Genomic DNA, 26,453 nt, shown 5'->3' on the forward strand with positions numbered 1-26,453 from the left:
ATAAATCCACATTAAAATTTGGATACGTTCTTGCAATTCACCAAAATGAAATTGGCCAAATCGTGATACTATGTATTCACTGTACCTCAAAGGCTCAAACAGTAAAGCTAAGGATTTTTGATCCTTTTGAAATGCAAATGTACATATGCCTCTAATTTTTTTGCTTATAAGCTATAAGGAAATCACATTTTTATGAGCAAAAAAAAAAAACTATGTAGAGTTACAAAGATTGCAAATAATGAAAATCTAAACAAATTAAATAAAATAAGATTTGGTGGCAAAATCTTAATGGGGTCATTAAGTTAAAAATAAACAAAATGGGCGGCTTGACAATGATAAAAGCAAAGATTTGGTGGCAATATGCAAATCAATTTAAACTTCGTTGAAATGGTATTATAACCTTTTTAGTTGCTAATTTGACCCCACTAAGAAGGCAATAAGAATTTACGCAAGAGGACATAAAAATAATGACACCAATTCTTAAAACTCTAAATTATCTCTCACACATATCTTATATATTAAAACATAAATCATAATTTTGATTCATGTGCGATTTTTTTTTTAAATAGATCTAATGAATCTATTCCTAAAAAATCATGTTAGATTTAATTTATAATATTATCATTTAAATTTTGGGCTTACCAGAAATTTTTATTGGACTATCAATAATTTGATTTAAACAATAGATGATTCATTGGATTTATAGATAATATAAATTAAATAAATATAATTTAATATTGTAATATTATACCTCCATATATTAATTATTTAAATATTTGCCGATGTTAACTTTTAAAATTATAATGATTTTTTTTTCAATAGCAAAAATTATATTATCTAACAATCATTAATCTTTATTACTTTAAACCAATGGAAACAAATTTAAAACTAAACTAAATGTTTAGTTATTTACTTTATAATATAAATTGTAAAGCAAAAAAGTTTAATTTTTAAAAAAAATTCTAAAAATTTGTGAAATGTTACAATATCTTTGAATATAACAATAAAAAAATATTTTACTAATCTTTATATATATAGTTACGATTTTAATAATGAAATAATAATTCGAAAATATATATATATATAGAAGAAGATACAAATACATGTGAAAGTTTGAAACAATCTATTCAATGAAAAACAAACTTATTATGTTTTAAAAATTGATAGACACATATATATTATAACATATACCAATTTAGAATTGAAAAAAAAATATTTATATAAAAATAAATGAAAACAAAAACTCGTGTGGTTGTGCTGATCGAGATCTAGTTATTATTATTTGCAGATCAAAAACTTAAAATTATAGTTTCAATTATACTCTTTCCGTTCTTAAAAGATTCATATTTTAGAATTTTCACAGTTTTTAATAAATCATATTAAAACTTAGCTATAAATGCATAATTTTTTATAATTTTATATTTTATATATTTTTAATACAATAAGATTTTAAGAAATACAATTATTAGTTGAAAAAAATTACATTGAAAATATAAAATATATTTTTTTTAAAACAAAAATTTTCTTTAAAATATGAATCTTTTAGAAACGGAGAGACTATATTCTTTCTAAATTTTTAGAAACAAAAATTCATGTAAATAACTTCGACCAATGGGATACCTAAAACTCAGAAACCAGACATTCACATCCACGCGGCATTTAGAAAGAGATCTAATGTGGGATGTGTATTAAATGTGGTCATTGCTCAAAATTAAAAACTTGTTTGAATATATCATAACGAGTCTGTCAATACATAGTTAATGTACATAAATTAACCGAAATAGAAATCAACCATTAGTCAAATATTATCTCAATAATCCCTTCCAATAACACAAATATTAGTACCTTTTAATAACTTTTGATATGTTCCCAAAAACAACAATTTGACTTTTGCTTCCTTTTTTACTTTTTTTTTCCGCCGACATCACCACCTTCTTTCTTTCTCCTTGTTCCTCTGTTTTTCTTCTATAAAGCCAACACGAGACGCAAGTGAGAGAGATAGAATAAGATAAAACTCGTTTTTCTTGATCAGATTTGTTGATGGTCATCTAAAACTTATAACCTCTCTTTTTGTGTGTGTCTTTATTAATTTAATTTAATTTTACGTTTTGGAGAAATGAAGTTCTGTAAGAAGTATGAGGAGTACATGCAAGGACAAAAGGAGAAGAAGAATCTACCTGGCGTTGGCTTCAAGAAGCTCAAGAAAATTCTGAAGAGATGCAGAAGAAGAGATCATCAGATTGCTTCAATCAATCACCAACATGGCAACAACTGTCCTCGTGAATGCACAGGTAACTAACTGTTCTTCCCCCCGCCTGAAAAATCCCTTTCTTATTTTTATTTTTTAAATGTTTTTTTATTTGTCTTTCTGAAGTTTGTGATGGAACCTTCTTCCCGGAGCTTCTCAAGGAGATGGAAGATGTTGTGGGATGGTTTAACGAGAATGCTCAGAAGCTTCTCGAGTTACATTTAGCTTCTCGTTTCAAAAGGTGTCTTACTTGGCTCAAAGGCAACAACAATCGCAAAAGGAGCCATCTCGGTTTGATCCAAGAAGGCAAAGACTTGGTTAGCTACGCCCTCATCAACTCAGTCGCCATTAGAAAAATCCTCAAAAAATACGACAAGGTTCATTTCATCTTATCAATACATTCTTTAAATTGTCAATTTATATATAATATTTTGCATATTTTTTTTGGTCATGCAGATTCATGAGTCTAGCCAAGGACAAGCGTTTAAGACACAAGTCCAGAAAATGCATATCGAAATCCTTCAATCACCGTGGCTATGCGAGCTCATGGCGTTTCACATCAACCTGAAAGAGACTCAGAAGGATTGCTCTGAAGCTGTTTTGGCTACTCCTCCTCCTGCACTGTTTGATGGTTGCTCTTTGGTGTTTGATGATGGAAAGCCTTTGCTTTCCTGCGAGCTCTCTGATTCTCTAAAAGTTGACATCGACTTGACCTGTTCAATATGCTTGGTAAGCAAAAAAATTAAGATGACTTCATAGAATCTCAGTGTCAAATAAAAACTATTAGTTGACTTGGTAGTTAATCTTAAGCCTATTATGATAAAGTCTTATCTCTGTTGTGTGTCAAAGTGCTATTCCACTCTCCTCTTGCAGATTCCAGACTAAGTCTTTTTTTTTAGTATCTTATTGAAAGAATCTTGCCAAAAATTATGAATGTTTATATCTAAAATGTAAAAAGAATCATCAATTACATGTTAAAAACTGATGGTACAAAAAAAAAAAACAGGACACGGTGTTTGATCCGATATCATTAACATGCGGTCACATATATTGCTACATGTGTGCTTGTTCTGCTGCATCAGTGAACGTAGTAGATGGCTTGAAAACAGCAGACCCGTCTGAAAAATGCCCGCTTTGCCGTGAGGTTAAGACTTATTCTTCACTGCTTTATTGATCTACTCTAATCTTGCATCTTAACCCTTGTATCTGGCCCATTCGATGACAGGTTTGTGTTTATAAAGGTGCTGTTCACTTGGACGAGCTCAGTATCTTGCTTAAGAGAAGGTAAAGGAATATAACCAAACTCGTTATATTGTAGTCTTTGTAACCTGTCAGTCTTTTAAGAAGGAGGACTAAACGACAAGATATTTAAACCCTGTGATACATGCAGCTGCCGAGAGTACTGGGAAGAAAGACGTAAAACAGAGAGAGCAGAGAGGTTACAGCAAGCCAAAGAGTATTGGGATTATCAATGCCGAAGCTTCACTGGAATATAACAACTTGATATGCATGGCTTCTCAAGTGAGACATCAGTACGATTATTGGTTTTTGATTGATTACAAGCTAATAAAAAAACTTAATCTTGGTTGTCAGATGCTTTCCTCTGTCAGTGTGATACCATTTGTTTGTGAAAATTTTGAAAACTCCTGCACAGTCTATGGTATTTTATAAGTTTGCATATGTTAACATGGATAAAATGATTCTGAAAAACTAGATTTTCAATTTATAAGAACTTGATAAGCATATTGTTATAATGTTGTAGTTGTAAGTTTATAACAAAAATGAGAGCAAAAAATACAAAGACGTAAAACATTTAATTTTTTTCCATCAGAATGGAACTAAAACAGGGTTCTTATCCTTGTACATGTGATATCTTGTGCACAGCTTCTGTAGTGTTGCAACCGAATGCTGCATCGAGTTTAGCTTCCTGTCCCGGTACATGGACTGTTTCAAACAAGTAGGAGTTAGAAAGACGAGTAGTTACATGTGGTAGTAGATCATTAGAGAGGTAGCTAACTAACAAACCTCAATGTCATCACCATGTTTCTCAACCAAACGTCTGATATGCGTACGTTGCATAGTAGTAAGTGGCTGTAAAGGAGCACTCTTTCCATCTTTTCTTTGCTTCCCTAATGCTGTCTTAAGATCTACACATCTCAAATCAAAAGCATTTTTAGTACAATTAGCTACTTAAAAAAAACAAACTTGCATCAACTCTTTAAACTAATTTGCTAAATGATGCAGAATACTCAATAGATTATAATCTTAGAAGCAAAAGCTTGATACTTGCATTACAAGCCAAGAGCTTTCAATGGCATAGTTAGTTTCCCCCAAAACTTCCACCCAAAACCCTAATTTCTAAATCGAATCCACAAGACTACTCCAACTTGCTCCGATAAGAGAATCAAGCGTTAGAAGAGAGAAAGAAACGTTACCGTCTTCCTCGAGTTCGCTACCGGAATCGATAGGCTCGAACTCCTTAGCCACAGGATCATCGGTCGGCGGCTGAGGAGGTGGGGGAACGTTGAGGGAGTCGTCCTGGATCATATGGTCGGTGCGAGATCGGATGCCGAGCAAGTTAGGGTTGGAGATGACGCCGAAGGATTTGTAGTTCTGGATGACGCTGGCTTGATCGTCCCACTCGGGGACGTCGTCGGCCATGAGGGCGCGGAGCTTGGGAGGGAAGTTGAAAGATGGTTTGAAGATGTTTGGGTTCTTCTTGGGGAGTGCGACGCGTACTTTGGCTCTTGAGTTCTTGTACTTCCTCCTTGACCTCGCCATCTCTCTCTCTCTCTCTCTCGCAGACTTTGTCTTCTCTTTTTCAGATGAAAGGGAGATAAAAGTTCAAGCGGCGGAGAATGGGTTTAAGCACAAGGGTTTTGTCAAGTCTCCCCTATACGACGTCGTTTACTGACTGGGCTTTAGTTTGTTAGTTAATTCGCGTGAATGAGAAAGCCTTATTTATAGGCCCATTATTATAATCAAACGACTTATTTATAGGCCCATTGTCATCATCAAATGTGTATCTCTCTCTCTACTTACCAGCTCTATACAGTTTCCTTAGCTCTCTACATTTGTAATTTTGTACACCGATTCTGATCTCTTGTTCTTTAAAAAAACGTTGATTGGCAGTGGATTTTTTTTCACTTTAAAAATGGTAATTCTATACCTTATAGTCGTCCTAAATTCATTTATTCCATGGAAATTTAACACTTCCAGTCAATAATAGAAGCTATGAATGTATAGTGTTTGATTTAGCATTATGCTTAGAACTTAGATAGTAGTCATAGTACTTATGGAGATAGACAATATTATAAAGAGCTTCTTCTCACAAACTCTTTTAAGTCCACTCGCTACAAGCAACAAAAATATTCCAAGTTCAACAACAACAATAACAATGATACTACTATAAGAAGAGCAAACCATACAAGACCCGAATCGGGAATTCAACAATCCAACAAGTAAAAAATAAGCAGAGGGAAAAGATTTAAAACGAACAAACCAACAAGCGGTTTTCATAAACAACTCTTGGTTAGCCAGGTTTCAGGATAGTGTCTTCATTTGTCACTCTTAACAGTTGTTTGCTCTTCGGTTTTCGTCTCCTCTGTTGCAGGAGCAGGGGCTTGAGCTTCCTCCTTTTTCTCTCCAGACTTGACTTCTTCTCCTGCACATACAAAGAGTTATAAATCAAGGATTACGCCAACACAAAACCCGAAAAACATATCATATCAACAAAAATGAGCTGACCGAACTTAATCAAGAAAAGAGGTTTTGAACAAGATCTCACCTTCATCATCACTATCTTCAAATTCTTCCATACCACCCATTCCACCAGGCCCTCCCATACCGCCCATCCCACCAAGACCGCCCATTCCACCGAGCCCTTCAAGCCCGGCCATTCCACCCATACCACCAAGCCCCTCGAGACCTCCCATACCACCCATACCTCCCATTCCACCAAAGTTCTACAAGAAGCAAGAACCATGTAAGTCTTTCTCAAGGCTTAACTAAACAAAACAGAAGATAGTCAACACTATAAGATAAAAGCAATACCGAGAAATCCATCCCGCCCATTCCACCCATTCCGCCCATATCCATATCTCCAGGACCTATCCAAAAATATAAATAAGACAACCAAAAATGAACAATGCCTCAAGTGCAGAGAGCTATGTTGAATAGACATGGTGAAGATCTAACCAGTGGCGGGATCTTCATCCTCATCAACCCACTTGTCCCAATCAACTTTCACATAGTGAGGCGGCTTCCCTCCAACACACAACAGCTTACCCCACCATTTCGGCTCTGCTTTCTCCACGATGCAGAATATGCTCCTCAATCCAATGTTGATTTTGCTTTCCTGACATCCCCCAAAAAAACATCAAAAGATGCAAAACAGACGGAACCAAAAACAAGGTCCTGTAACCCTCACCTCTACATTGACCTTATCATTAAGCTCGAGCTTAAGCTCATAAACCTGGTTCTCCGGTCCAGCTTTGGCAGAGAACTCAAAAACACCTTCGGGATCAAGCTTAACATCCGCATCCTTAGCATCAGGCAATAGCACGGTTAAGTAAACCTTATCCTCTCTCTCTGCCCACTTCACTTCCGGATGGTGACTGCAACAATAAACCCCAAATCAGATTGCAAAATTAGGGCTTAAAACCCTAGACCCGAATCCAAACCCCCGTTCCCATTTTACTGGAGCCTAGAAGAAATCGATGATCTAATTGTACCTCATGGTTACTGGGAGCAGGAAAGAGCTTTGAGTAAACCCTAGAAGGACGATGACGATGACGACGACGACGCGAAGATATTTTTATTTCGATCGAGATTTTTTTTCCGACTACAGGTAGACTATGTTTATAGTCCACTCAGCGGTTATCGTGTGTGTGCTAGTGTACATTAGGTCTAATCATTAAACAATCAACGGCTGAGAGGTTGATGAGTGTTTTAGAGTTTTAACGGTTCAGATTCAAGCGTTGTTTTGGGCAGGAAAGCAGTGCGCTTTTTTACTTTCTTGAACCATGGATAACTACTTTTCTGGGCCATATTCAATTTATACTTTACCAAACATGTAGTTTTGGTATCAATCATAAATCGAATTGTACTTTTAAAGCATGTAATTACAGTTAATTAAGTTTTTAATTAAAGAACAAAATATTTTTCAACTTTATGCGCATGTAACAGTGTTTCTATAAGATATCGAATTTTAGTTAAAACATAAATAATTTGAGACGGTAAGCGATTAGAGCTAAGTAGATAGATAATCCATAGTAAAACCAAAGAGACCACCGATTCAGAAGAACAACTAACAGCTCTATGGGAACAAATCATATTCAACAAGAAGGGAGAAACATGACCACGCCGAATAAAATATTGGTCTCGAGGTTTCAAATTTTTGAAAAAAAATTACATGGATATTAGACATAGCTCCCAAATCTGTATAATTTTTTTTAACTGAAATTTTTACTAAATCGTTTACAGTACCTAAAATTTTAGAACCAGCCCTGGAGAGAAGCAGAGTCTCTAGAATACATAGTGCAGAAACAAGGCTTCTTCCCACCTGAACTTTACAAATCATGCATATTCTTTTTCCGAATTTTATAGTTGTGTGGATTCCATACTAAACTAAACAATTTTTTTTAAAAAAAATATTACATGAACTTTACGCGTCATATTTTTTTATTTCTGAACTTTATAGCAGTGAATATTTCAAATTAAACTAAACAAAAAAAAATCAAAAATACCACATGAACTCTCAAAATCATGCTTGATATATATGTTAACCGTCAAAAGTGTTAGTCATCCGTTTATTTTATCGAAATAACGTCATTTGGAGAAATTTTAAAATTAATAATTTTAAAATACTAGATAAACTCCAAAAATTGTACTTATATATATTATTTGATTGTCAAAGGTATAATTAAGTATTCTGTTAATTTATCAAACAACTATTTTTTGAGAGCATATTATATGCTAGATCAAATAACTTTCTTGTATAGATTGTGTAAACATTAACTTATATATAAGTTTTAGTTTAATCAAATAAACGTTATCTAAATTTTATTGTTTTAGTTTTATCAAATAAATCTATAATTATTTATTTTTTCAAATTTAACTTTAAAAATCATTATTTTATGAGTTTAAATTATTTATTATTAATTCAAATATTTATTTTATACTTATTCACCAGTGTGAGAGTTCGAATTTCCCAAAAAGTAATTTTTAGTTTTACAGAAATTATCTAAAATGACGGATTTTGATAATTAACAGATGCCTAACAGCTTTAACAGGTAATATATATAAGCATGATTTTGAGAGTTTACGTAATATTTCCAATATTTCTAATTTTACAAAATTCATCCAAAATAACGCCGTTTTGATAAATTAACGAATGACTAGTGCTTTTGACGGATAAGCACGATTGTGAGAGTTTATACTATACTAGGTATGGACCCGTACGTTGCACGGATTTTGTTTGATTTTTAAATTTATGAAAACATATAAAGAATGACAATTTTTTTTACATCAATTTTAGAATATATGTATATGTTATGGACACAATTTTGAATTTAAATCTGTTTTCTACATAATTTTTGATGTTTGTCTTTCGTGTTTTACAATAGTTAATAATTTGTTTTTGTTTTTTTAATAAATAGTTCACCTTTTAATGATCAGACTATATCGTCTGTTTTGGAATAATCATGTTCAAGTTCAACTCAAATCGTATTTTGGAATGATGAAAGGCTATATTAATAGTAATTTGGAATGGTTTTAAAAGTTTTTTATAACATGTTTTTATTATATTAATTTAATGAAAACGTCTTCGTATGTTACTATGAAACATAGATTAAAATAGGGCTGGGCAAAAAAAACAAAATTCGAAAAACTGAACCATACCCGATCCAAAAAAATAATACCGAACCTGAATCGAAATTGATTAAATATTCGAACGGGTTCAAAATTTTGGTATCTAGAGAAATGAAACGAAGTATTTCGGGTATCCGAATAAATATTATATAGATTTATATACCTAAATATATTAATTATTTTTAGATTTAATGTATATTAATAACATCCAAAATATATAAGATACTTTTAATGTGTGTAAAATACTTGAAAATATAAACAAATAGTTAAAACTAAATGTCTAAGATAGCTAAAATATACTGAAAACACCAAAATATATTTGAAATTTCTATTGATTCTCTATCAAGATATTCAAACCAAACCAATTTATATGTTAATTTTAGGTGTTTTGACATATGTTATTCAAATTTATATGTAATATATTATTGTATTTATAGATTTTGAGGATTTAAAGTATATAATGAATTTTTAAATTTCAAAAATTATTTAAATGGGTTATCCGAACCTGAACTGAACCTTTTAAATAATACCTTTTTCGAAAGTCGGTAACAGAATCAAAATCATAATTCAAATAGAATTTAGTCCCAGAAGATGCTGAGAGACAAATTACACCTTGATATGTCTTGATCAAAACACTTGTCATGATAAGAACAATATTATTACTTTTCAAAGCGCGATATTTATCTTCAAATAGTTCTGCTTGTTCAGCCCATAGTGTTGCTTGTATTTCAATTCTATTGTATAAGATAGAATTTTTGTAAAAGAGAAATAAAAAATAAAAATCGAAATTGATTAATAGAATTGGAATTGAAAAATATTCCTTTCTCAATAAAGTTGAATAACTCTTCGGAGGACAGGTGTGGTCTTGCTACGAACATCCGTTTTCTCAATATTCTTTATACATCCGATTACATCTGTAAAAAAAATCGTGTTATATAATAATGTTATTTCAAGCAAAATTCATTACAAATACCGAATAATTTGACTGAAACATATGATGTTTGACAACCAAATTGCTACAAAAAAACAGATTACGTGTTCCTAGTAATCAATCAATCAATGACCTACTAAACATACAAATGCATCAACCAATGTCAAGCAGACTCTATACGAAAAGATCCAACTTCAGTCAATGTAATAATTATTTAAACCTATCAATCTTTGCATTCAATACTGCAAGAGATTTAACTATCCTGAATATATAAAGCGAAGTCAAAAGGAGAAAGATAAAGAAATAACTGACCAAAGAAAATACTAAATATTACCATATAAATCGTATGTTGAATCTTTCAGTTGAGCAAACTCTTCATAGTTTCGAAATTGAAATTTTTCAGGCGGTGTTTGAGGTAATTGTTGCTCCACACATGCAATTGTTGTTCTCTCGGTCAATCTTATTTGAAATTTATGATATGAGATTTTGTAGTTTTTATTGTAATCTTGCAAATTAAATTTTCAGATTTCAATAATGGCCCCTTCATGTAATCCATCTCCGAACTTTTCAATAAGAGAAGGATGCACACAACCTTGAATTATATTTTCCTATATAATAAACAAATTATTTTTAACAATAAAACTATATAAGATTTTTTAAATTAAAATATTTACCATCTTATCAAGTATGAGAAAATTTATTCCTATAAGCTCGTTATTCTTATTTAAATTTCTTGCTTCCCACTTTCTAGTAAGACGTACTCAGTACGACGGTAAGGACATTTCTTATTTAACTGATCTAGTGTTAGATAACTTTCTGAAGCCATTGTCTCTTGATAATTCCTGGTAGCAAATTGAATTACAATTTCAGTTAGAAAATAATAAATAGAACGAACACACATAAGCATAATTAAACGTATTAAAGTAGTAAATTGGCGTTGACATTAACTTATGTACAACATCATAACTAATTATATATTGTATGTACAAACTCCTAAGCATTATTGTGGCAATAACTTACGTGCCCAACATGACAATAATGAAAAAAAAATTAACATCAGTTTATAAGAAGAAAAGAACATGCGATGACCAAAAAACCCACCTAATATTTTTCTTTATGCTTACTGATCAAATATGAGAAGTGTCAAAATATGAGAGAGCTTAGTCCTATATATAGATGTGAATAATTGTAGTTCCTTTTGGTTTATGATCTTTTTAATTAGGATTTGAATAAAGGAAAATTAACATTAAACACTCTTTTACAATTTTTTGGTTTAAAAGTTTTAAAAAGGATAATTACTATTAATATTTTTTCAGTTATCTTTTCTTTATGATTTTAGAAAAGGAAAATTAGTATTAAATAAATTATTTGTACAAATCGTGTTTGGTATAGGATTTGTAAAAACGAAAAATTTCTATTACTTTTTTCAAAAAATCAGATTTTAATAAAAGAAAATTAACATTAAACACTCTTTTACAAATTTTTGGCTTTAGAATTTTAAAAAGGATAATTACTATCATTTTTTTACAGTTATCTTTTCTTTATTATTTTAGAAAAGGAAAATTATTTGTACAAATTTTTTTTGGTTTATGATTTTAGTAAAGGAAAATTAGTATTAAATAAATTATTTGTACAAATCGTTTTTGGTATAGGATTTGTAAAAACGAAAATTACTATTATTTTTTTCAAAAAATCATGTTAATATGTGAATAATTATAGTTTTTTATGATAGAAAAAGAAAATTAGTATTAACACATGTCACAATCTTAATTATATAATTGGCTTGTGTCGCGATCATATTAATTAGAAACTTTAAGAACCAATAAAAGAAAATTAACATTAAACACTCTTTTTTAACAATTTTTTGGTTTAAGATTTTTAAAAAGGATAATTACTATCATTTTTTTACAGTTATCTTTTTTTTTTATGATTTTAGGAAAAAAAACAATATTAACACATGTCACAATCTTAAATATATAATTGCCATGTATCAAGATCGTGTTAATTAGCAACTTTAAAGAACCAAGCTTTATATAATAAGATATATTTTTAAAAAATTTTTTTGCTTAGTTCAGTATGAAATATGCATTATTATAAAGTTTGTGAATGAAAAAGCACCGACGCGTAAAGTTTATGTAGCATTTTTTAATTTTGGGTTTAGTTCAGTATGGCATACGCACTCATACAAAGTTCAAAAATGAACAAGTACAATGCATAAAGTTCAGGTTCAGATATACCTTTTTTGTCATAAGGTTGAATTGAAATATACCATTTTACCTTATGTTAGGCGAATGTTTTTGGGTGAGCGGTAATGTAATTTCAGAAAATACGAGGACCAAATCGCAATTTATTAAAAGGTTAAACTTCTTAAAATTGGGTTTTGAAGCCTATTAAATTACCCGGATATGATGATTACGTGTCGCTATCCAAATGGGCTTTGATGATGTAGTTTCTTGAGGAAGTTTATTTCAGTGTGAATTTGTGGGTGCGAAGGTCCAAATACACTTTTGATAATATAGATATTAGGGTGGATTTTGAAATCTCGATACTATAAAAATTAACTCGCAGTTAAGTCACCAAGTTACCGTTAGAGCAAATAAAAAAAAGAGAGAAAATAATAGAATTTAATTTATGACCGTTGGAGACAAGACGATCAAATCTCCAGCCTCGCCTATAAATAAAGACCTCCTCTCTTACAGAACCTTACACTTGTCTTCTTCCTCTCTTACAGAACCTTATGTTTGTCTTCATTCTTTTTTTGTTTTTGTCTTGCAAGAGCGATTTTCTTTGGTGTTTTTTCACCTTTTCACGGATGATTGTTGATTGATCTCTGCCATGTCTCTACGAGCTACAACGTCTTCAAGGTGTTGATCGTTCTTCACGCGGTTTATCAGGTCTTCTCTTTTCTTATTTTACAAACTTGTTTTTCTTTCTACCAAACATGTTTTCTCTGTATTGATTTTTTTCTCAAATTGTTTTTTTTTTGGGTCAAAATTCTCAAATTGTTTTTTAAAAACATGTTTTCAAGGTTTTTAGGGAAATTTTATATAACTTGATTGATCAGTGAAGAGTTAAGTGTGAATTTGTGAAATAAATAGAGTGGGCTATCCGATCACTATATATGATTGGTTAGAGGTATTATCCTTTCTCCAGTCATTGTGTTTGTAAGCTGGTAGTATCCCTTTATTTGGTTTAACACTTATGATCACTAAATTCTTCTAATCAATTCTAGAAACTATAAAATTTTCGTTTTTCTAAAATACGTTTTCAAGGTTTTAGGGAAATTTTTTATAGAGCTTGATTGATCATGGAAAGTTAGTGTAAATTTGTGAAATAAATAGAGTGGGCTATCCGATCACTATATATGATTGGTTAAAGGTATTATCCTTTCTCCAGTCATTGTGTTTGTAAGCTGGTAGTATCCCTTTATTTGGTTTAACACTTATGATCACTAATTTTTTCATAATTGATTAAAGTTATTATAAAAAGTTTCCCTTGTTTTCAGTTCTTTCTTTGATTTCTTTCTTTTATTTTGTCTTTTGTTTGTTCCATATGATCGACTTGTCGTTTTGTTGTTTCAGGATTCCGGTGGATGCATGCTTGCTTTGATTGATGATGATGGCTGTTTTGGTGTTTGGTCCTTCTCTGTTGGCGGTTTGTCAGGTCTTCTATCTTTTTTCCCTTCCTATATCCTGTTTGTGTTTCAAAAGCTTGTGGTTGTTGAATCTCTGTTGATCTGTGAGAGAATGTTGATTATATACGGTTGTCAGTTTATGGTTATACGTCCTCTGCGTTCAAGTTCCAGAAACTTGTGTTAGTCTTGTTCTCGTTGTTGGTTTGTGTTATTTCTGATTGTTGTTTGCTGGTCACGTTCGTCGTTTGCTTTTGGAGCTCATTTTGATATTTGATTTTACAGTTCAGATAAAACCAAGTGTTGAAAGCTTCTGCTGGCGAGAGAAGGTTTCAAGCTGAGTTGGATTAGCCTTGGCACATGAGTTGTTTGTTATCCTCATCTTCTTGAGCGAGAAAAACAGAGAGAGAGAGAGATTAGGAGATTGAGAGAATAGATAATATAGAGGAACCGGTTGAGTTGTAATTTGTGTCTTGTACAAGTTGTAACCTTACAAAAGTTATTAGTTTTATCGAAAACAGATAGAGATATATATATACAGAGTTTGTGCATTTGCCACTTAAAGAAAAATGATATAAACTTAGGCTTCTTTCTTGTCTAACTTAAAGGGCGTTGTTATAGTGCAAGACTCTAAAACAATGGACAAGATCCTTAAACCCTTTCGTTGGCTCTACGTAATCTTACTTGTTTCTTCATACGGCAGAAACTCGCTCGAGACAAATTAAGCAATGTTTAAGTAATGTTTTGACTGATAACATCAGTGTTATGTTGCTTTGAACACATAAAGAGCTTTTGTTTGTTTGGTTAAGGGATTACTCGGGACGGTTTGTTCGTTAGTCTTAACAGTGATTGTACTCTACTCATTCACCCTTTGAGTTCTTTCTTTATAAACTCTAAACATCCAACTCTAATCATCCAGTCACAATGACTAAATCATTGAAATCATCTCGTAAAAAACGGCATCTAAGTAATCAGGTACATCCAACAAGTCTTATTCCTACCTGATGCTAGAGTGAAAAGACAACAATAATATTGAAGTAGTGCAATGTATGAAAGATATCGTAGAAAAAATAGTAAAGTGTCGTTGTTGTTGTTAACCCCACGCCTAAGGTCTTGTGGAGTCTTGTTTCTTGATGGATATCGTCCACAAAAGATCTGAATCCGATTCAACTGTGATTTTCTCCCCTTTAACCATATTCGATGTACTTACTAATCCACCAAACCTCATCTCAGTGTTGTCTGAAAGACGATGATAAAAACAAATATAAACCATGGTTAGACCCATGAGATGCTTTAAGACAGATGTTAAACCACAGTGAATTGGTTTGATGTGTTACTTACTGAGATCCCATTGAAGCCCTGTGGTTGTGGTTTTGGCAGATGGAGCGCCGATAGGGATGAGTCCACAGTGAGGTCCTTGGAGAGAAGGCTGAATTCGAATCTCGTGTCGATGAGTCTTTGGAAGGAGTTGGATGAGGCAGTCATCAGACAAAAGGATTATCCTAGTGTCTGGATATCGATACAAGACGTTGAGATTACCGGCTTCGTGATCAAATCTTCCCCCGAGTGCCCCTGTAGCAAGAATCTGGAGCTACCAGAAGAAAAGAAAGCAAAAAAAAAGAAGTTAAAAACACATGCAGACAACACAAAAACACAGAGGTTTTCGGAATGCTAACTTACTTTGCTACTCTCTTGATTCAGCGTAGAGTCACGGATAAACAAGATGCATTTATCAAGATCAGTGGTGTCTTGATCATGAGATTCATCTATCACTTTAGTTCCCTGAGACAAAAGGAAACACCAAGAAGAGTAGAACAATCAATCAAAAGCAGAGAAAGACACACCATACAATGTGATTATTATACAATAATACAGAATGGAAGAAGAAGAAAACACACACACACACACAAGAAGAAGCTTACCAAGCTTACATAAAAGTTGAGGACATCAGGGCGAATAGAGTCCATATCTCCCTTGATAACATCTGGTTTATACCTAAAGACATTCACATACATCCTCAGAACCACCTCTACAAGTTTCTTAATAGGTACAAAAAAGACTTTGAGTTTTGGCTATAAAGACTAGAACTTTCCAGTTTCTCGAAAAAAAATCAAAATTTCTATATACAAACAAACCATCATTCGTCAGCTCATAAGAAGATACAGTTTGAATCCATAGGCTTCTTCTCAATATCTTCAAAGGGAGACTTATTTTTGTTCCAATAAACCATCCCCAAAGTTTTCTTTTTTTCTTTTTTAATTTTTAAATCAGTCTCCCTAATTCAAAAGTTTCAGACAAGATAAAAGATGCGGAAACAGACAGAACCTGTTACGGATGAGGAGAGCGTCTTCGTGAGGGAAGAAGAGAGGTAACTCATCGTAGATGCGATTAGCGCCTCCATCAGCACAAAGACGGAGTTTTGCTGCTCTAACACATATATAACATTTTCAAAACTTATTATAAACAAAGTTATATCATATTTCTAACGATTAATCAAAAAGAGAGAAGGCGAGGGGTACCATGTTCCCAGAGAAGAGGAGTGAATCGTGGTAGCTTCTGGTTAAGAACGACGATAGCGTATGCTGAAGCTTCGTCGGCGGGAATCGACGGGAGGAGAAAGCTCGAAGAGTGAATCATTACTTGTTCCATGCCTGACATCGGAAACGGCGAGATGAGATGATTTATATTATACTTTTTTTTTTGTATTAAACTCTCATTCATTGATTTCCTGAATTTTTATTTTATTTTTTGATATAAATACATAAGCGAACCGACCAAAAGGGTTGACTTTTCAAAGATTGATTTGGTTAAAAAGGTGGGCCACGTCTTGTCATCTGACGTCGTTTTACTATTGTTTCTGCTTCCTTTTCCTGACCATTGAAAAGGTATCTTTTTAACCTATAGTTCCTATTTTATTCTTCTTTCTTATTATTTTTTTCAAAAAAGTAGAGATATTTTTCTTGCAATTGTATTATTGTTACTGACATCTTTCCAGAAGGTCAACTTGGCCTCACATGAACTCAAACATTTTGTATTTTCAACGGGCACCCCATTAAAACAAAGAGAATGCACATTCTAATTAACTTGTTAAAAATAGTAATTATTCCTAGTAATAGAAAAGGTTAGTGGACCGTTGTTTTCATATCCAAATTGCATTAACCAATCCATTCCATGCATTGTCCCTTCAGCCCATAAAAGGATGCTCTTGTAGAAAATCTCATTAACTAGTTCAATGAATTTTCAACCAACATTAGTAAAAGAAACAAAAAAATAAAGCTGGAAATAAATAACAAAATAACTAGTTAAATACCTACACCTTCTCTATATACATAGTTCAGCGTACATCATTAAGCATCATTAAGCATGTAAATAGATTGCACATCCGATGTTTCTCTTTTTTTTTTTGTTATGAGCGAACAAAACATTTTTTAGATCATTCAAGAGGATTCTTCTCTCTCTTAAAGGATCAACGAGAGTTTTTAATATGGATAATAAAGGGAAAAACAAAAAGCAACCTCCATGCCTCAGCTCTCTTTTCTCTTTACATGAAGTAGCTGAGTGACGTCTTCTTCCTTGAACCTCCTTCTCCATATAGCTCGTTCCACTGCTGAAGCTCGTTCATGTTCGATGAATCAGTCGACACACTCGCACACACCTACAACACGAAGCATCCCCATTCAATCCCAAAACTTATACCAAATCTTAAACTATTGTTTGTGTCTATGTTTTCAGTCTCTCAAACCTGTTCATGTGCGCTCTTGAAATCCTTCATGTTCAAGGGTCTGATGTCTGTACTATTATATAACTGCGGCATTGGTCGGTTTTCGGCTTGAGCTACACTTCTCTCCTGCGAGTCACAAACACAGCATTGAGTTCTGGTTTATAGAACCACAAATGTAAATAACACACTGATGTTAAAGATAAGAGCCAAAACCTTCTTTTCTTTTTCCAATATCTCTCGGATAGGTAGATGTGCTGCGGTCACGCAAAGATTCTGCAAACCCAAAATGGTATGATGTTTAAGAAACAGGCTTTTATATTTTTAAAAAACTGGATGGAAGAAAATAACAGACCTTCAAGTCACTCCCAGAGTACCCATCTGTCATGTTGGCTATAGCTTCCAAATCTACGTCCTCTGCCATCTCTTCTTTTGCCAATATTACGCTCAAGATCTTCGATCTGTTTGCTGAATCCGGCAGATTAACCATCAACCTGCACAACAGAATACCAACTCTTGAGCGATGCTGCTTCGAAGATGACATGAAACAGAGAATCATTTGACAGTTTATTTACCTTCGGGGAAGCCTTCTAATCACAGCTTCGTCAAGGTCGAATGGCCTGTTGGTAGCAGCTAGCACTAAAACTCGTTCTTTATCCTTTGTGCGCAAGCCGTCCCAATTAATCATGAATTCGTTCTTCATCTTACGCATAGCTTCATGTTCTCCTGGATTCTCTCTTCTTCCCAACATGCTATCAACCTATATAATTTCGTTTCCAATTCAAAACATATTCAGAAGGCATAAGAAAAGGGAAACTAAACGAGCATTCAAAGAAGCATAAAGCAGAAGAGAGCTCTTTTGAAAAAGTCTCGCAACATACCTCATCAACAAAGATGACGCTCGGAGCTATCTTACTTGCTAAGGAGAAAACGGCTTTTACATACTTCTCTCCCTCACCAAACCACTACAAACAAAATCTAAACGTCAAGTCTAATCTCGAGGAAATATTCATGAATCAGGTCACAGTTCTTAGAAATATATACCTTCGAAGTAATGCTGGACATTGAAATATTGATAAAGTTTGCACCAGCCTCAGTTGCAACTGCCTTTGCCAGCATCGTCTTCCCTGTACCAGGCGGTCCAAACAACAGTATACCCTTTGTAGGCTGCATTAAAAATAAAAACAGTTACATTTCAGTTTCTAAAGAAGAGGGAGAGGAAACAGACATTTGAAAGTGAAAAAGCGACAAGGTACCTTTGTAAGCTGGCCTTTGCCAAACAATTCAGGTCTTTGAAGAGGAAGCATCACCAACTCCTTCAAGGTATCTTTCACATTTTCCAACGCCCCAATATCATCAAATGAAACACCAATATCGCTTGGAGGAATGACGTCTGATAGTAGCTTCTTCTCGAATTCATTCTCAGTAACAACATCCTGATATGACATAGCATAGTAATTATTAAAATAATAATCTTGGTTAGCGCGGGGGGGAATGACGTAAGGATTATGAATATTACTTTGAGAGATTTCTTTATGCTCTTGTTTTCGTTTTGAATCCCATGCAACACCTGCAGACCATATGTGATGCTGCCGGAACACATGCCAAAAAGGTTATATTTTCAAGAAAATATCACAAGAAACAATCCAAGTTATATACTACAGGGCTCTTATTCAAAAAGCTCACTTTTCGGCAGAGATGATAAGCTTGTTGTCTTTGACCGTCGGTTCTGAGCAGGTCATAAGATGGTGACTGAAAGCCCAGCCAACCACTTTCTCCACGCCTATTAATCATAAAGTTACGGGGTTAGCCAAATAATCATACACTCAAGGAAGAAAGACAGAAAAAGCAAGAGGGAAAGATCCCACTATCAGTCGGAAGGGATTGATCATTGATGCACAAGGTTTCGATGTCAGGGCACTCCAGACGGTTTTTGCTAAGAACCTGCAAGAATCATTGAAAAGGGACATAAGCAAACACACAAAAGAAGAAATAACCAGCGACATGGGATATCATTCAAAAACGCTCACCGCACGGATGCTGGTAAGATTAGCTTGAGCCTTTAGGATCTCTGTATCACGTTCGAGTTTCTCCTTCCAGTCCAACAGCAAAGCTTCGTCCTATTATATTTTAGAAGAAAAGAAAATGACATAAGAAAAAAAATGATTCCAGGCAAGAAAGAAAAAAAAAAGAGAGAGGAAAGGATCTTACATCAGGTAACTTGATGGTCACTTTGTTAGGAAATAGCCTAGTGATTTGTTTCAGTGATTTAGGCATTTCTTTGTTCCTATCCTGCAGTCTACCACCAAAATTATCCTGCAGAGGACATGAAAAGAACTCAGTATCGCCACTTACAAGTTACAACTCAGGAGAAAATGGATAATATTAAAGAACGAGTCGGGTTTTCATACCGGAAATGCAAGATCCAGCAATGTTGTCTGGTTGCTGCCAAACTTTGTGAACAAGAAACCTCCAGGATGGGACTGAAGATGAAATATCAAAAGAGGTGTCAACTAATCATTTTGAAAAGAAGATAAGAATAATTAAGCATACAAAAATAGAGTTCAAATAGAATTCCTACTTTCTCCTTTCGGTTGTCCAATTGGGTTTGCGAGGCTATGACAACAACATTCTCCGGTAATTTCTCAAGCTTGCTCTTCAAAGTTACATATACTTCCGTGTTCCCCGACACAGATTTATCAATGTCTTTCAAGAACAATATCAGTGATCCTTTTTCACTTTCATTAGTAAGCACCTACAATATCATTCAAAGAGGTTAAAGGGACTAAGTAGCGCTCTTCAAATTAAATAGAGAGGCAACAAAAAGTGGTGGTAAAAACTACCTCAAAGATTTCATTAATGGCAAGTCTATCAGCATTGTCACTGGAAGAACTATCTAACCGAAGTGAAGTAGCTGCACACAACGAATGTCATTAGTACAATTAACTTTTGATGCAAATGCGTAGATATTAAAAGGAAAATTACCAGTACAAAAGAAACCACGGTCCTTTTCGCATAGACCACCAAGATCATTGCCATCTACTATCGGTCTATCAAATCTAACCCCGATTTTTGAAGATACATTGTCTTCAAACGCAAGGAGTACTTTGCCCTGTAAACCTGTTGTCGGTCCCCTAGATAGAATAGCACTAAAAGGAAATAAAACTGTGTTATGATTACAACAATCTACATCAGATGAAAAAAATGAGAAGAGAAACAACAAACAATACCTATGTGCGGTATGGAAAGAAGTAACTGAAGAAGTTGCAGGGCCTACAAACTTCACTCGATCACCTAATAATTACAGAAGTGATGTTCAATAAAACAGAATGTTACACATAAAAGAAGCTGAAAAATCATGCATAAATAACCATACCAGTTTTAAAGGTGTAACTTTTAGAGGTTGCGGTTGACACTTCTTGCCTCATAACAGCCTGAGAATTCAATGTTGATCCACCTGTGATATCAGCCTCAACACTTGAAGTTGGTTTCTTATGCTGCATGACAGCAGCATGTGCAGCCTGTACGGCTCGTTTAGCAATCACAGTCAATCTTTCACGCCTGGAACTATCTTTGGAAGAATCTGCTTCCTTAGCTGTTGGTCCCTGAAGCCACACATTCAAAGAGTAGAGAATCAATGTTAGTAATACTGTGTAAATTCCAGTAAGTTAAGAGATTCCCGGGATTTAATACATCTTCTGACGCACAACCAATAATTAATTCAAGAGCGCCAATTTAATACCAATATGCTCAAAATCAGACGCTCAAATGACAAGAAAAATATAAAAGGCTAACTGGAAGTTTACCCCAGGTAATAAGAGTGTGTCAACAATCATCAATTTGGCCCCATAATTTTTCGCAAGCGCTTTTGCTAAAGCTTCCTGATATATCTCAGAGCCTTCAAAAATATACCATATGAAAATTTTGTTATGAAAATAGATAAGAGAAACAAAATAATTAAAAAATTATATTCAGAGTTTCGTTCATACCAGCTGGCCCAGAGAGCAAGATACGGGGACACACTGTCGACAGATCTGATGCATACTTTGCAAACTTGCTTTCAGACTTCATATGGACATATGTTGATGCTACCAAAACATCCTTAGTTGTGCCACTGACAAACGCAGAGAGTTGTTTATCAAAATATGGAAGATCACAATACGTGTTGTCCAGCTTATCATAGTTTGTATAACTGACCTTAAAAAGTATGGGAAGTTCTCAAAAGAAACTTCTATGTCCTGAGGATTGAGTACTCCTGCTCGCAGAAAATCCTTATGTGCTTGACGTCTGGTAGCTACCGACGCTGATGAACTGCCACACTCTTTCGGCACTTCCTTCACTTCCCTTCCATCATCCTTCAGTATTTTGGAAACGTTACCCCTTAAATCAAGTAGGCGCAAAATTGGTCTAATTTCATATCCAGGACCAGGAATACTTACACCTTCTTCAGTTTCTTGAGATGGATCCATTCCGTTTCCATCAGCATTCAGGTCATCGTTGGCAGTTAAAGAGGGTGAGACAACTGATTTATCCGCCGAAGCAATCGCAGCATGATCATTGCTACTATCCGCATCATTCATATCAACATCCGGAATGCAATCATCAGAGCTAGAAGGCAGCACAGAAACCTCTGGATTTTGCTGCTTTTTGCCGTTTTTAGCAGGAGGTGGTAGAAAAGGGAGATTGTGTATCTTTCTTAAAGACGCCAATAGAGAACATGATGAAGAGTCTCCTGCTCTTGTCTCAACATGAAGCCCTTTCAGAGGGGCAGTACTCTGCGCTTCGAAAATGCTCACTGAAGAAGCTCTGTCTGGTGCAGCTAGATTTTCATCTTTCAGAGGCTGAAAGATCTGAACACTATGTCAAGGAAACAAAACAACATCATAGATAGATAGATAAAAAGAAAAGAACAATGTGATCATAACTTTCCAGAACACTCTTAAAAGGATACATAAGCATGCTTCACAGGGGTGTTGAAGATAACCTCGTCACCACCCCGCAGATGAACACAAGTACTCTTTTGGTAAATCTTGCCATTGACCTCAACAAGAACCCCCTTCCCTATTATCTCCAACGAAGCAACTGAAGGACCTGCCTGCTGCTAAAAAAAAACAAAACATTATAAGTAAAAAAAGGCTAGTACAAAACTTAACCAAAGAGATAGACGTTCATACCTCCATCTGCCTCAGTTCACATAGAACGTTGGGCATGGACTGATACTTGATAGATAAATCGCATCCTCGCCGTCCAACAGTAAACACAGGGCCTTTCATGACACGATGAGGGTTCTGAAACCGCAAATAAACAACATGATTAATACTCAACTAATGTGCATTGTCAGCTATAAATTAAACCCTACTAGGCTCACTAAACATGCAAAGAACACACCTGTGGATACTGAGAAATAAGCTTCGCCCAAGGAGCCTTAGTCCGCTTCAGCCACAGCTTCTCAGCTTTCTTAGACTTGTCAGCTTCAGCCACAACTTCACCTGTAAAGATATTCAGAAAAAAAGATAAGTTCTTTTGTTTCTTTCAAACATGCAACATGCAAAAACCAAACCTGTGGGTGTTGGCGTCACCAAGCCTTGGACTTGCTGGTTAGTGTCGGCATCAGGACAGCTCGCATCGTTTGCAATAACTGGATCATTAGTTCCCAGCTTCGAAGGCTCTCCAGATTCGGATCCAGGAACCGAAACAGGGTTCTGATTATTCTCAATCGGAGCGTCACTCGCCGACGAAGACCCCGCCGGTTCCGCCGCCGTCGCCTAGGGTTTCGGAGCCAAAAGAAAACTCAAAATCAGAAGAAAAAAGAAACGAAATTGCGAGAAATAAAACAATTGGTACTCCGATCTTAACCTTGGATCGTTTGGTAGGGCGTGAGGATGAAGACTCGGGAGGAGAGTTCCGCTTTGAAGCGGATGAGCTGCGTCTTGTCTCCACCATGATTGTCTAGAAACGAATCTCTCTTCTTCTTGTTCGCCGCCGCTTTGATCCCCCCCAAATCAGAAACGCTTCGAAAGAAAGAAAGAAAGAGGAGAATTTCGCAAAGGAACGATTTTTACTGCAAAGCTTTGTGTATATATATATATATACACACATTAATATCTCTTTTTTCCTAATATTTGTAAAAAGGAAAAACACTTGTTACATTATTATTCCCTCTTAAAGTAAATTTTTTTGGATTTGTTTCTTGTTTCACAAAAATAATTTTTTTCTATTTTTTATATTTTTAAGACATATTAATTATGAATATTTGAAATGATTAAATTTCATTGATAAATAATTATTAAAAAGTAGATAAAATAATAAATAATTAAAACTGTAAATATTTATTAGTATGCTTGAATATTCTAAAAATTTTATTTTGGAGGACTGAGAGAATTTTTTTTCCATTAAAAAGTATTTTTATTGTTGTCATTGTATTTAATTATTTTTATAAACTTTTGTCAATTTAAAATAAAATCAGCTCCACTTGAGAGCTTTTGACCATCCAGAAAACAGATAAATTAGTTTGGATATTTGATGGGGAGTAGATTCTCTCTTTACCTTATTGTCAAGTAGATATTTATTAAAAAATCCAAAGTCCAACAGTCAATATTTGATTTTTTTCCTAAAAAAAGAGAGACCAATTATTAATGGTTTATAAAAGACCGATAGAATATTCTGCATGCTAATGTTAGACCTGTTCATATTATAATGACAGCTTGGTATGCGTCTATCCCAGTTGAAGTAGCGTAGTTTACAACAGGCTTACAGCAAATCCACTTGATCATCATCCAAAAGTTGTAGTACTCTTTCTATTTTTTCAAGTTGCATGTTTTAGATTAGATTGTTGCATAGTTTACAAGATTTGTTAACATATTAGATTGTTGATGCTAGACCAATTGGAGCATCTAGTTAGTAGTTGTTTGATGTTGTCAAAAAAAAAAGAGAATAAAATAAATGCTAAGCGCTTTGGACATTTAATTCTCTTGTATTTGTACGCATGTCTTCAATTTGAGATTGTAGTAAAGAGATGTAACCACCAAGCTACTTAACAGTTGATGTTGTATTAAACACGTGAAATAGTCCCGCCTTTATATATAGACTGAGTAATAAACTAGTAATTATTAAAATCAAAGCTATTACAGTCAGAAAAATTTAATTGGGTAACGACCTATTGGTGTTGTATGTGTTTCAGGCCCATTAAGTTAACCCGTATTGGAATCTGATGATCCAGTATCCGAGTCTCAAATATCTTCCGAGTAATACCATGAAGTGTATCGATCATCTGTGAACAGTTGGACCGAAACCCAAACTCAAACTCATACTAACAAAACGGTGATAATTTAAGCTCTACAGTTGCTGGTCGTAATAAATATCACTTCCCAATTTTTATATTTTTGAAGGTTTTACATGTATTAAAAATATTACTCCCTCCATTTATGGATACTTTGTTTTTGTGATAAATTATAGTGTATAATTATGATCTATCAAAATTTGATAAATATAATTAATTTATTAAATTTTACAATTTACCATTATTACTTAATAAAAATATATTATAAATTTTTAAAATGTAATTTTAAAACAATTTTTTCTCTATTAAAGATTATTTTGAAATTGAGAGGTGTTATTGGTTTATATATTTTGATTGATTTAGATGAGAGAGTAACAAAATCATCATAATTTACCGTAAATTTTTGAATTCAAATTCTCAGTATTTAATTTTTTACATGTTTTATTAGTGAGAAAAGAAAAAGGTAAAGCAATTTAAAGTCAACATCGTTAACATGTTTGTTAGTTGTTAGGGTTTAGGTTGAGAGTTGGTCGCTTTGTAGTTTATTTACAGCTTGAGCACGCCATCCACACAAATAAACATAGACCTTGTACTATTATTTGTGCAAGATAGTACACATGAATATTCAAAGCTTATAGCACAACTAAACACTTAATGGATCATACAACAACCCAAGATTATTCACATCCAAATCCAACTTATATGAGTACCGTACAAATTATAAAGAAACCATAAAGAAGAGAAGAACTTGTTCTTGACACCTAACTCCTGCAACGAGCAATAGCACTGCAACCACGACTATAAGGATTAGCCTGAGCTCCGTTCTGGCAATTGTAATAAGACGCCCCTCTTCTCGAACAAGGGACACTGTTCCGCTTCAAAGCTTGATAGCTTATGTACTTTGTTGTCGCCAATATTCTTCTGTTGATCTCTGAGTCCATCTCCTCTTCCTCTGTTCCGATACAATCTGCTATTGAACCGTGGCAGCCTGAGGAGCCATGGACTCCCGTCGAGGACCATTCTAGACCCTTGAGGTCATCGGTGAAGCCGGCTTGGATCAGAGGTGAAGAGATGATTAAGAAGATGCTGACTATCATAAGGGTTGGGAACAGAGAGAAAGACTTGGCCATTTTTTTCCTTTCTTTCTTTAGGTTTCTCTTGTATGCATCCTTGTTGCTTAACTTATGTTTATATATATACATTGGCGAGTGCATGGATAAAAGTTTTGTTTTTGTTAGTGGTTGAACATGTTTTTTTTTTTTTTATTCTATTTCTTATCAAAATTATGTGATTTTGTTTAATAGATAAATATTTAAACATTATAGAATGTATTAAGATATTTACATAAATGCCATTTGACAATGAGATTCAAAAAAGATTAATGAATGATTTATTAATGGAGATTTGTTGGGAGTGGTTGAATATTTGTTAGAACTGACACGAAATGTACCAAAACAATTTGATAAATTTGAGCGGTCAAGCGTTTTCTCATTATCCATTTGAATGTTTTTTTGTTTTTATATCAATAGTATCATATTTTCTTAATGATCTGAAAGCACTGGAATCTTTAAGCTATGATTTGTTTTCTCTTCCACAAAGACTCTGAGAAGAGTTGGGCTATCGCTATCCCAAGCAAACAAGGACAATAAAACCTAACCCCTCTTTAACTAATCTAAAATAATCGGTAATTATTAGACTAGCACTTTCTAACGAAATCACGTTTTAAGATAATACAAACCTCTTTAAAAATACCAAATTTTGTTTCTCACCGAATCA

General features: G+C 33.9%; 6 protein-coding genes and 2 long non-coding RNA genes across 13 annotated transcripts; 3 read left to right on the plus strand and 5 right to left on the minus strand.

Annotated features, from left to right (window-relative positions):
- The first annotated feature begins 1,176 nt into the window (after nucleotides 1-1,176).
- Nucleotides 1,177-3,928, plus strand: LOC103844555 (E3 ubiquitin-protein ligase BAH1). 2 transcript variants are annotated; one of them, XR_001956809.2, is made up of 6 exons: nucleotides 1,177-2,291; nucleotides 2,375-2,625; nucleotides 2,705-2,977; nucleotides 3,331-3,392; nucleotides 3,474-3,532; nucleotides 3,639-3,756. XR_001956809.2 is itself a non-coding variant. In XM_009121356.3 (6 exons), exons 1-6 carry the CDS (start codon nucleotides 2,117-2,119, stop codon nucleotides 3,742-3,744), a joined length of 1,002 nt encoding a protein of 333 aa, XP_009119604.1. In that variant the 5' UTR covers nucleotides 1,502-2,116; the 3' UTR covers nucleotides 3,745-3,928. The 2 variants fall into 2 exon arrangements, 1 of the variants encoding a protein (XP_009119604.1); XM_009121356.3 differs by having other exon boundaries at nucleotides 1,502-2,291; nucleotides 3,255-3,392; nucleotides 3,639-3,928.
- A 17-nt stretch (nucleotides 3,929-3,945) lies between these two features.
- Nucleotides 3,946-5,101, minus strand: LOC103844556 (nucleolar protein 16). Its single transcript, XM_009121357.3, has 3 exons — nucleotides 4,684-5,101; nucleotides 4,274-4,395; nucleotides 3,946-4,192 (listed from the first exon to the last, which is right to left on the minus strand). Exons 1-3 carry the CDS (start codon nucleotides 5,027-5,029, stop codon nucleotides 4,076-4,078), a joined length of 585 nt encoding a protein of 194 aa, XP_009119605.2. The 5' UTR covers nucleotides 5,030-5,101; the 3' UTR covers nucleotides 3,946-4,075.
- LOC117129104 lies at nucleotides 5,048-5,756 on the plus strand. The gene is made up of 2 exons (XR_004452682.1): nucleotides 5,048-5,255; nucleotides 5,519-5,756. It is a non-coding gene; the product is annotated as an uncharacterized LOC117129104 (long non-coding RNA).
- On the minus strand, nucleotides 5,568-7,180 carry LOC103844554 (co-chaperone protein p23-1). Its single transcript, XM_009121355.3, has 6 exons — nucleotides 6,982-7,180; nucleotides 6,678-6,864; nucleotides 6,446-6,605; nucleotides 6,302-6,357; nucleotides 6,036-6,213; nucleotides 5,568-5,912 (listed from the first exon to the last, which is right to left on the minus strand). Exons 1-6 carry the CDS (start codon nucleotides 6,984-6,986, stop codon nucleotides 5,806-5,808), a joined length of 693 nt encoding a protein of 230 aa, XP_009119603.1. The 5' UTR covers nucleotides 6,987-7,180; the 3' UTR covers nucleotides 5,568-5,805.
- Nucleotides 7,181-10,829: 3,649 nt separating this feature from the next.
- LOC103844553 lies at nucleotides 10,830-14,274 on the plus strand. Its single transcript, XR_628332.3, has 2 exons — nucleotides 10,830-13,712; nucleotides 13,966-14,274. It is a non-coding gene; the product is annotated as an uncharacterized LOC103844553 (long non-coding RNA).
- Nucleotides 14,275-14,591: 317 nt separating this feature from the next.
- On the minus strand, nucleotides 14,592-16,718 carry LOC103844552 (thiamine pyrophosphokinase 1). Of its 3 annotated transcripts, none has more exons than XM_033282454.1 (6): nucleotides 16,200-16,718; nucleotides 16,006-16,102; nucleotides 15,603-15,675; nucleotides 15,361-15,462; nucleotides 15,022-15,265; nucleotides 14,592-14,919 (listed from the first exon to the last, which is right to left on the minus strand). In XM_033282454.1, exons 1-6 carry the CDS (start codon nucleotides 16,399-16,401, stop codon nucleotides 14,786-14,788), a joined length of 852 nt encoding a protein of 283 aa, XP_033138345.1. In that variant the 5' UTR covers nucleotides 16,402-16,718; the 3' UTR covers nucleotides 14,592-14,785. The 3 variants fall into 3 exon arrangements, with proteins under 3 accessions (XP_033138345.1, XP_009119601.2, XP_009119602.1); XM_009121353.3 differs by having other exon boundaries at nucleotides 15,022-15,271; XM_009121354.3 differs by having other exon boundaries at nucleotides 15,022-15,271; nucleotides 16,006-16,107.
- Nucleotides 16,719-16,967: 249 nt separating this feature from the next.
- Nucleotides 16,968-23,500, minus strand: LOC103844551. Of its 3 annotated transcripts, XM_009121352.3 has the most exons (28): nucleotides 23,255-23,500; nucleotides 22,959-23,163; nucleotides 22,787-22,887; nucleotides 22,573-22,686; nucleotides 22,350-22,499; nucleotides 21,838-22,248; nucleotides 21,596-21,753; nucleotides 21,388-21,512; nucleotides 21,205-21,296; nucleotides 20,775-21,003; nucleotides 20,629-20,692; nucleotides 20,384-20,547; nucleotides 20,242-20,312; nucleotides 19,980-20,153; nucleotides 19,810-19,881; nucleotides 19,610-19,714; nucleotides 19,429-19,518; nucleotides 19,267-19,342; nucleotides 19,085-19,181; nucleotides 18,918-18,987; nucleotides 18,655-18,834; nucleotides 18,443-18,565; nucleotides 18,280-18,363; nucleotides 17,974-18,158; nucleotides 17,754-17,892; nucleotides 17,615-17,674; nucleotides 17,423-17,527; nucleotides 16,968-17,335 (listed from the first exon to the last, which is right to left on the minus strand). In XM_009121352.3, the coding sequence occupies exons 1-28, from the start codon at nucleotides 23,339-23,341 to the stop codon at nucleotides 17,222-17,224; spliced, it is 3,645 nt and encodes a 1,214-aa protein (XP_009119600.1). In that variant the 5' UTR covers nucleotides 23,342-23,500; the 3' UTR covers nucleotides 16,968-17,221. The 3 variants fall into 3 exon arrangements, with proteins under 3 accessions (XP_009119600.1, XP_009119599.1, XP_033138281.1); XM_009121351.3 differs by having other exon boundaries at nucleotides 21,596-22,248; nucleotides 22,350-22,496; XM_033282390.1 differs by having other exon boundaries at nucleotides 21,596-22,248.
- Nucleotides 23,501-25,248: 1,748 nt separating this feature from the next.
- LOC103844550 (protein RALF-like 1) lies at nucleotides 25,249-26,132 on the minus strand. The gene has a single exon (XM_009121350.3). The coding sequence runs from the start codon at nucleotides 25,889-25,891 to the stop codon at nucleotides 25,439-25,441; it is 453 nt and encodes a 150-aa protein (XP_009119598.3). The 5' UTR covers nucleotides 25,892-26,132; the 3' UTR covers nucleotides 25,249-25,438.
- Between the last annotated feature and the right edge of the window lie 321 nt (nucleotides 26,133-26,453).

This window comes from Brassica rapa, chromosome A10 (genome assembly GCF_000309985.2).
Source record: "Brassica rapa cultivar Chiifu-401-42 chromosome A10, CAAS_Brap_v3.01, whole genome shotgun sequence".
Taxonomy (NCBI): domain Eukaryota; kingdom Viridiplantae; phylum Streptophyta; class Magnoliopsida; order Brassicales; family Brassicaceae; genus Brassica; species Brassica rapa.

Excerpts from the sequence above, each read along its gene's own strand:
- LOC103844550 (XM_009121350.3), bottom strand. The coding sequence starts at position 25,891 with ATGCACTCGCCAATGTATATATATAAACATAAGTTAAGCAACAAGGAT.
- LOC103844556 (XM_009121357.3), bottom strand. The coding sequence starts at position 5,029 with ATGGCGAGGTCAAGGAGGAAGTACAAGAACTCAAGAGCCAAAGTACGC. Across the intron at positions 4,396-4,683 it reads TAGCGAACTCGAGGAAGACG|ATCTTAAGACAGCATTAGGG; the intron begins GTAACGTTTCTT and ends TGAGATGTGTAG. Across the intron at positions 4,193-4,273 it reads AACATGGTGATGACATTGAG|TCCATGTACCGGGACAGGAA; the intron begins GTTTGTTAGTTA and ends TGTTTGAAACAG.
- LOC103844555 (XM_009121356.3), top strand. The coding sequence starts at position 2,117 with ATGAAGTTCTGTAAGAAGTATGAGGAGTACATGCAAGGACAAAAGGAG. Across the intron at positions 2,292-2,374 it reads CTGTCCTCGTGAATGCACAG|TTTGTGATGGAACCTTCTTC; the intron begins GTAACTAACTGT and ends GTCTTTCTGAAG. Across the intron at positions 2,978-3,254 it reads TGACCTGTTCAATATGCTTG|GACACGGTGTTTGATCCGAT; the intron begins GTAAGCAAAAAA and ends AAAAAAAAACAG.
- LOC103844552 (XM_009121353.3), bottom strand. The coding sequence starts at position 16,401 with ATGAATGAGAGTTTAATACAAAAAAAAAAGTATAATATAAATCATCTC. Across the intron at positions 16,103-16,199 it reads TCCTCTTCTCTGGGAACATG|CAAAACTCCGTCTTTGTGCT; the intron begins GTACCCCTCGCC and ends GTGTTAGAGCAG. Across the intron at positions 14,920-15,021 it reads AGGGCTTCAATGGGATCTCA|ACAACACTGAGATGAGGTTT; the intron begins GTAAGTAACACA and ends ATCGTCTTTCAG.
- LOC103844554 (XM_009121355.3), bottom strand. Across the intron at positions 6,606-6,677 it reads ATGATAAGGTCAATGTAGAG|GAAAGCAAAATCAACATTGG; the intron begins GTGAGGGTTACA and ends GGGGGATGTCAG. Across the intron at positions 6,214-6,301 it reads TGGGCGGGATGGATTTCTCG|AACTTTGGTGGAATGGGAGG; the intron begins GTATTGCTTTTA and ends TGCTTCTTGTAG.
- LOC103844551 (XM_033282390.1), bottom strand. The coding sequence starts at position 23,341 with ATGGTGGAGACAAGACGCAGCTCATCCGCTTCAAAGCGGAACTCTCCT. Across the intron at positions 22,249-22,349 it reads CCCCTGTGAAGCATGCTTAT|ATCTTTCAGCCTCTGAAAGA; the intron begins GTATCCTTTTAA and ends CATAGTGTTCAG. Across the intron at positions 20,313-20,383 it reads CCGTGGTTTCTTTTGTACTG|CTACTTCACTTCGGTTAGAT; the intron begins GTAATTTTCCTT and ends CGTTGTGTGCAG.